Genomic DNA, 8,903 nt, shown 5'->3' with positions numbered 1-8,903 from the left:
AAAGGGTCTCTGACTGTGCCATGTAGTAATCTGTTTGTTTAAAGCCATAATGCACTGAGGCTACCTGACCTGGCCTGTTGGGATTGTGCTATATTGCTCTTTAATGGGTCTGTCACTGAGACTGAGCACAAACCAGACTGGGAAACAGAGTGGCACCAATTCTACGTTCCAAATGGCACCCTATTCCCTTGCACTACTGTTGACCAGAGCCGATAGTGAACTAGGTAATAGGAGTTCCATTTGGAACTCATCCCCAGCCTTAAATTCACAGCTGGTTGGTTCAGACAGGGCCATGGGTAGGCTTTTATAACCCTGCCCGGGGGATGGAGAATACAGGTATCTGATGGTACTAGAAAAAACATGATGTTGAAGTTGTTCATATTCAGTAATGGCTTTTACCAAAGCCAGAGAACAGAGAAATCCGTCAAACGTTGTGGAAGCCAGACCTTCTAGAACCTTCCATTCCTTCCAGTGGTTGGGGTTTACTAAGGCCCCTTGGTACTTCCCTGTGGGACACTGGCTTCTGGTTAATGATGTGACAGCTGTGGCATTTCACTTGCTAGGATGCTTCCCAAATGGCAGTAGTGCTCTATATAAGGAGTAGGCTGCCAATTGGCACGCAGGCATAGTGTTCATAACCACACAACCAACTTGACAAATATCGACACCTAAACAAACACTCGAATGGAAAAATAAAGTCAGACAAGTATAGCTGCAATCAGCAATGCCGAGTTTCAGCTGTCGGCACACTGTGCCACAATTAGGATAAATTGGACACATTGCCCTAGGACAAATTACTTCTGTACTGTTTACCATGCTTACCAAATATCAGACCTCGAAATCAAACTGATCATACAATATAATATGCTTTTGATGTATTTTGGACCCTTTTTTAATGATGTGGACTTATTTTCCAGAACTGAGACTCTAGATGAAACGTTTTGGGCCAATGAGCTTACATTGTTTTTTTTGTACTGTCCAGCAGCAGCACCATACAGCCAAACTGAACCATACTTAACAGGTTAGACTCATTTCCATCACTCTCAATAAAGGTATAAACATGAGCCTATTATAGCGCCACTGTCAATGTGTATGTGCTTGCATATGTTGAGTCTTGAGCGTTTTGTTACAACGCGAATATCCGTGACTAATTTATATTAATTGATGTGCCAGACCACGCCCACTAGAAGGCTTATTGGTCCATGTTGTTTTAGGTATTAGTCTGGAAAATGTTGTGTTGGGAGAACTTTGTCCAAAGATATCAAGTTTCGTGCAGATCGGTCATTTGCTGCCAGAGGAGTAGCGTTTTAAGTGTTTTTAACACATTTTATGGGTCCTTCAGGAAAATGTGTTATTTGTGATGAGAGGGACCTATATGGGCTATACAGACATGCCTGGTGCCCAAATTGATGATGTATGTCACGCAACTGAGGGTAGAATGTGGAGAGGAATGGATTGGGTTCAGTCAGTCGTCCTGATGAGACCTTCCCAGCTACCTAGTTCAGTCAGTCATCCTGATGAGACCTTCCCAGCTAGCTAGTTCAGTCAGTTATCCTAATGAGACCTTCCCAGCTAGCTAGTTCAGTCAGTCATCCTGATGAGACCTTCCCAGCTAGCTAGTTCAGTCAGTCATCCTGATGAGACCTTCCCAGCTAGCTAGTTCAGTCAGTCATCCTGATGAGACCTTCCCAGCTAGCTAGTTCAGTCAGTCATCCTGATGAGACCTTCCCAGCTAGCTAGTTCAGTCAGTCGTCCTGATGAGACCTTCCCAGCTAGCTAGTTCAGTCAGTCATCCTGATGAGACCTTCCCAGCTAGCTAGTTCAGTCAGTCATCCTGATGAGACCTTCCCAGCTAGCTAGTTCAGTCAGTCATCCTGATGAGACCTTCCCAGCTAGCTAGTTCAGTCAGTCATCCTGATGAGACCTTCCCAGCTAGCTAGTTTATTTGATGGGCTGGCTAGCTGACAACAACAGAAGCATGGCACTAGTTAAAATTAGTAAAATAATGTGATATTTATTTTGATGGGGGCGAGGGAGAAATAACTTCTAGTATTGGACCCCATCAGGATGTCACTGTGACATGTCAATTAGCTGAAATAACAAGCTGGTGTGAATGACCAGTGTATTAAAGTGCTTTGCCGACGTGAGTTGCTTCCCACTGCGCAGCTGTAGGCTATCACATGTTGAAGGCGATAGCTAGCAGCCTACAGGAGAAATAACTTGTAGTATTGGTATTAACCATCTGGACGTCACCGTGGTAGTCTACACTGCCCAAAGGGGAGAGTTTGAGCTGCTACGTGGCAACACAACTTCACAGGGCCCAGTATAATAATAATAATATTTCATTAGTAAATCCTTCGCTCCGGTTTTCCACAGTAAGGAGAGGGAAGTAGCTAGATAGTGTAGTCAATATCAGGCCAGTATGGGAGAGAGGTAGCTAGATATTGACTACACTATCAGGCCAGTAAGGAGAGGGAGGTAGCTAGATATTGACTACACTATCAGGCCAGTAAACAGAGAGAGGTAGCTAGATATTGACTACACTATCAGGCCAGTAAGGAGAGTGAGGTAGCTAGATATTGACTACACTATCAGGCCAGTAAACAGAGAGAGGTAGCTAGATATTGACTACACTATCAGGCCAGTAATGAGAGGGAGGTAGCTAGATATTGACTACACTATCAGGCCAGTAAACAGAGAGAGGTAACTAGATATTGGCTACACTATTAGACCAGTAAACAGAGAGAGGTAGCTAGATATTGGCTACACTATTAGACCAGTAAACAGAGAGAGGTAGCTAGATATTGGCTACACTATTAGACCAGTAAGGAGAGAGAGGTAGCTAGATAGTGTAGCTAATATGTACAACCACATCAAGTCCTAATGACAATCACATTCCTCTGTAACAAGTGAGTCAACCAAACCTTTAAACCAATCCAAGGAAACCAGATCCTGGAGTTTCCTGTTGGTCTGGAGAGAATTCCAAGACCGCGGAGCTGAGTAACTAAAATATCTGTTATGATTTTAGGAACCGTTAAAAGTAAGTAGGAGCGAGCCAGTAACTGGTATTTATTTTCTGACCTTATCAAAGCAGACCAGAGACCATAGATCATCAATGTTTACGCCTCTTAACCACATACTGAATAAGAGTGGCGCCCTGATTCTAGATCAGCACTCCTACTCTGAGACTCTTCATGAAAACCACAGCAGACTCGCCACATTTCAAACACCAAAACAATATGCAAATGTGGCAAAAATCCAAAAACAAGCAAACAAACAAACAAAACCAAATGTTTTCTCTTTTGTTAACCTTAGCGTGTAGAGTATCTTTCCGTCGTTCCATATCCTGAGCAGCTGATTGGGTGTTGTAATCCAATGCGAGTCAGCGTTCTTGGAGTTCCTGAAGATGGTGTCGGGGAGCCAGATGAGTCCCACCATGTTGCTGTTCAGGGTCAGGATATTCATGGTGCTGTTGTAGCTCAACCTGCTGTCTGTCCACGTCTGGGCAAAGATGATGTCGATCTGGTATTCCTGAAACAAAAACAAACAAAGGAAATAATCAGATCAGATATGAACGCCAAAGCAGAGTTTAGATATGATGTCTATGATAATACATATATCAGATCAGATATGAACGCCAAACCAGAGTTTAGATATGATGTCTATGATATCATACATCCTTATGAGAATAAAAAGAAACCCAGCAAGCTCAACAAGACAGAGGAGTTTATCAAAGGGAACAGCTTCACCTATTGGCATGTATATTGATTTCCTGTCTAGCACGCTGGAAAAGAACACAGCAGATATGAAGAGTTCTAGAAGACAAAGTTTCTCTTCGGTCTTGGCTTTTACATGACTTTATTAAATTAGGGTAGAAGGAGGCTGACTAGGGAGGGGAGGGGAGAAGAAGGCTGGCTGGGGTGGGGAGGGGAGAAGGAGGCTGGCTGGGAAGGGGAGGGTAGAAGGAGGCTGACTAGGGAAGGGAGGGGAGAAGGAGGCTGACTAGGGAGGGGAGGGGAGAAGGAGGCTGGCTGGGGAGGGGAGGGGAGAAGGAGGCTGGCTGGTGAGGGGAGGGGAGAAGGAGGCTGACTGGGGAGGGGAGGGGAGAAGGAGGCTGGCTGGGAAGGGGAGGGTACAAGGAGGCTGACTGGGGAAGGGAGGGTACAAGGAGGCTGACTGGGGAGGGGAGGGGAGAAGGAGGCTGACTGGGGAAGGGAGGATAGAAGGAGGCTGACTGGGGAGGGGAGGGGAGAAGGAGGCTGACTGGGGAGGGGAGAAGGAGGCTGACTAGGGAAGGGAGGGGAGAAGGAGGCTGACTGGGGAGGGGAGGGGAGAAGGAGGCTGACTGGGGAAGGGAGGGTAGAAGGAGGCTGACTGGGGAGGGGAAGGGAGAAGGAGGCTGACTGGGGAGGGGAGGGGAGAAGGAGGCTGACTGGGGAAGGGAGGGTAGAAGGAGGCTGACTGGGGAGGGGAAGGGAGAAGGAGGCTGACTGGGGAAGGGAGGGGAGAAGGAGGCTGACTAGGGAGGGGAGGGGAGAAGGAGGCTGACTGGGGAGGGGAGGGGAGAAGGAGGCTGACTGGGGAGGGGAGAAGGAGGCTGGCTGGGGAGGGGTGGGGAGAAGGAGGCTGACTAGGGAAGGGAGGGGAGAAGGAGGCTGACTGGGGAAGGGAGGGTAGAAGGAGGCTGACTAGGGAAGGGAGGGTAGAAGGAGGCTGACTAGGGAAGGGAGGGGAGAAGGAGGCTGACTGGGGAGGGGTGGGGAGAATGAGGCTGACTAGGGAAGGGAGGGGAGAAGGAGGCTGACTAGGGAAGGGAGGGGAGAAGGAGGCTGACTGTGGAAGGGAGGAAAGAAGGAGGCTGACTGGGGAAGGGAGGGTAGAAGGAGGCTGACTGGGGAAGGGAGGGTAGAAGGAGTCTGACTGGGGAGGGGAGGGGAGAAGGAGGCTGACTAGGGAAGGGAGGGGAGAAGGAGGCTCACTGGGGAGGGGAGGGGAGAAGGAGGCTGACTGGGGAAGGGAGGGTAGAAGGAGGCTGACTGGGAAGGGGAGGGTAGAAGGAGGCTGACTGGGGAGGGGAGGGGAGAAGGAGGCTGACTAGGGAAGGGAGGGGAGAAGGAGGCTGACTAGGGAAGGGAGGGGAGAAGGAGGCTGACTGGGGAAGGGAGGGGAGAAGGAGGCTGACTGGGGAAGGGAGGGTAGAAGGAGGCTGGCTGGGGAGGGGATCTCATAGAAAATAATGAAAACCTTCTACTGACTGCCAGGACCTCCTAAAAACCTCCTTAAATATTCTACTGACTGCCAGGACCTCCTAAAAACCTCCTTAAACCTTCTGACTGCCAGGACCTCCTTTGGCCAGTCTAACAGTAAGACACTGAGGACAGCCTGAGGCAGCGTTAACAGGGGAACACAGCATAATGAAGCGTGATCAGAGATTACCTGAAAAGTAAAACACACTTTTTCAGAATAGAAGAGTTACAGTGATTTCCACCAATGATAGCATAATATTTAAATGACTTTCTGGTCCAGGATTCCTACCCTGTGGAATACAATCATATAATCCTTGTTTACCACTATATGGTGAAATACCCAGGCGACTCAGCTCACAGGCATGCAGACAACCCGAACAGGTATGCAGACAATCAGATCAGCTTTTAGTAGCTGTAACCCAGATTATGTGGCTGAGTGCTCCGATGAGAGGAGAGCAGAGGAGAGGAGGTATTTGGTATTTTAATAGGATCCCTGTTAGCTGTTGCAACAGCTACTCTTCCTGGGGTCTACACAGAATACAGAATACAAAACACAAAAGACAGAAGACAGAAGACAGAACATGAAACATGACATTATACAGAACATTAATAGACAAGAGCAGCTCAAGGACAGAACTACATATGTATATATATTTTTTTTTACAAAAGCCACACCTAGCTTACATATCAATACATACACACAAACTATCTAGGTCAAATAGGGGAGAGGCGTTGTGAGGTGTTGCTTTATCTGTTTTTTGAAACCAGGTTTGCTGTTCACTGGAACGGAGTTCCATGCAATAATGTCTATTGCTGTACATTTCCTTGAATTTGTTCTGGACCTGGGGACTGTGAAAAGACCCCTGCTGGCATGTCTGGTGGGGTAAGTGTGTGTGTCAGCTCTGTGTGTAAGTTGACTATACAAACAATTAATGTTTTTTATAAAAAAGAAGTCAGTCTCTCCTCAACTCTTCGCCAAGAGAGACTGGCACGCATAGTATTTATATCAGCCCTCTGATTACAATGAAGAGCAAAACGTGCTGCTCTGTTCTGGGCCAGCTGTAGCTTAACTAGGTCTTTCCTTGCAGGACTGGACCACACGACTGGACAATAATCAAGATCAGACAAAACTAGAGCAGGACTGGACCACACGACTGGACAATAATCAAGATCAGACAAAACTAGAGCAGGACTGGACCACACGACGAGACAATAATCAAGATCAGACAAAACTAGAGCAGGACTGGACCACACGACGAGACAATAATCAAGATTAGACAAAACTAGAGCAGGACTGGACCACACGACTGGACAATAATCAAGATCAGACAAAACTAGAGCAGGACTGGACCACACGACTGGACAATAATCAAGATCAGACAAAACTAGAGCAGGACTGGACCACACGACGAGACAATAATCAAGATTAGACAAAACTAGAGCAGGACTGAACCACACTTTTATTTATTTATTTCACCTTTATTTAACCAGGTAGGCTAGTTGAGAACAAGTTCTCATTTACAACTGCGACCTGGCCAAGATAAAGCATAGCAGTGTGAACAGACAACACAGAGTTACACATGGAGTAAACAATTAACAAGTCATTAACACAGTAGAAAAAAAAGAGAGTCTATATACATTGTGTGCAAAAGGCATGAGGAGGTAGGCAAATAATTACAATTTTGCAGATTAACACTGGAGTGATAAATGATCAGATGGTCATGTACAGGTAGATATGCTGGTGTGCAATAGAGCAGAAAAGTAAATAAATAAAAACAGTATGGGGATGAGGTAGGTGAAATTGGGTGGGCTATTTACCAATAGACTATGTACAGCTGCAGCGATCGGTTAGCTGCTCAGATAGCAGATGTTTGAAGTTGGTGAGGGAGATAAAAGTCTCCAACTTCAGCGGTTTTTGCAATTCGTTCCAGTCACAGGCAGCACAGAACTGGATCGAAAGGCGGCCAAATGAGGTGTTGGCTTTAGAGATGATCAGTGAGATACACCTGCTGGAGCGCGTGCTACGGGTGGGTGTTGCCATCGTGACCAGTGAACTGAGATAAGGCGGAGCATTACAGGTCGCAGTGGTGGGTGGTATAAGGTGCTTTAGTAACAAAACGGATGGCACTGTGATTAACTGCATCCAGTTTGCTGAGTAGATTATTGGAAGCTATTTTGTAGATGACATCGGCGAAGTCGAGGATCGGTAGGATAGTCAGTTTTACTAGGGTAAGTTTGGCGGCGTGAGTGAAGGAGGCTTTGTTGCGGAAGAGAAAGCCGACTCTAGGTTTGATTTTAGATTGGGGATGTTTGATATGAGTCTGGAAGGAGTGTTTACAGTCTAGGCAGACACCTAGGTACTTATAGATGTCCACATATTCTAGGTCGGAACCATCCAGGGTGGTGATGCTAGTCGGGCGTGCGGGTGCAGGCGTGCGGGTGCAGGCAGCACTCTTGTTTGGACGACCAGGAAGTGAGACGCTTTGTCTCACCGCACTGTAAGTAAACTTCAGCGTAAGAATAGCAAACAATATTTGGTTAATGATAGCATGACTTTCACTATGTAAATAACACTTTGGGTTTACCAATACAGTTACCATCTGGTTATTAACAAGATCAATGTTTGTAATGTTTCATCATTATGCCTTCAATATGGGCTGCATGTAACTTTCAATGAGAGTGCCGCAAGGCAATCAATGTGCATGCTGGCAGTAACGTTTAGAATGCTTTTGACAGGTGAACCTTTAGAATGCAGGGTTTTGACAGGGTAATGTTTAGAATGCAGGGTTTTGACAGGTGAACATTTAGAATGCAGGGTTATGACAGGTGAACATTTAGAATGCAGGGTTATGACAGGTGAACATTTAGAATACAGGGTTTTGACAGGTGAACATTTAGAATACAGGGTTTTGACAGGTGAACATTTAGAATGCAGGGTTTTGACAGGTGAACATTTAGAATACAGGGTTTTGACAGGTGAACCTTTAGAATACAGGGTTTTGACAGGGTGATGTTTAGAATGCAGGGTTTTGACAGGTGAACCTTTAGAATACAGGGTTTTGACAGGTGAACATTTAGAATACAGGGTTTTGACAGGTGAACATTTAGAATACAGGGTTATGACAGGTGAACATTTAGAATGCAGGGTTTTGACAGGGTAATGTTTAGAATACAGGGTTATGACAGGTGAACATTTAGAATGCAGGGTTATGACAGGGTAATGTTTAGAATGCAGGGTTATGACAGGGTAATGTTTAGAATGCAGGGTTATGACAGGGTAATGTTTAGAATGCAGGGTTATGACAGGTGAACATTTAGAATGCAGGGTTATGACAGGTGAACATTTAGAATACAGGGTTATGACAGGTGAACATTTAGAATACAGGGTTTTGACAGGTGAACATTTAGAATACAGGGTTTTGACAGGGTAATGTTTAGAATGCAGGGTTTTGACAGGGTAATGTTTAGAATACAGGGTTATGACAGGTGAACATTTAGAATGCAGGGTTTTGACAGGTGAACATTTAGAATACAGGGTTTTGACAGGTGAACATTTAGAATGCAGGGTTTTGACAGGTGAACATTTAGAATACAGGGTTTTGACAGGGTAATGTTTAGAATGCAGGGTTTTGACAGGGTCATGTTTAGAATGCAGGG

At 45.8% G+C, this 8,903-nt stretch overlaps 1 protein-coding gene across 1 annotated transcript in view; it reads right to left on the bottom strand.

The window, feature by feature from the left end:
* The window catches only part of LOC139410297 (gamma-aminobutyric acid receptor subunit gamma-3), a 244,740-nt gene that overhangs the window by 81,198 nt on the left and 154,639 nt on the right, over positions 1–8,903 (bottom strand). The window contains exon 4 of the mRNA XM_071155787.1: positions 3,311–3,531. Within this exon, the coding sequence (XP_071011888.1) occupies positions 3,311–3,531 (221 nt within the window). The remainder of the gene's footprint in view (positions 1–3,310; positions 3,532–8,903) is intronic.

This window comes from Oncorhynchus clarkii, chromosome 5 (assembly GCF_045791955.1).
Source record: "Oncorhynchus clarkii lewisi isolate Uvic-CL-2024 chromosome 5, UVic_Ocla_1.0, whole genome shotgun sequence".
NCBI classification, from domain to species: Eukaryota; Metazoa; Chordata; class Actinopteri; order Salmoniformes; family Salmonidae; genus Oncorhynchus; species Oncorhynchus clarkii.
Note: the sequence above shows the minus strand (reverse complement) of the source record. Positions and strands in the feature narration are given on the sequence as shown.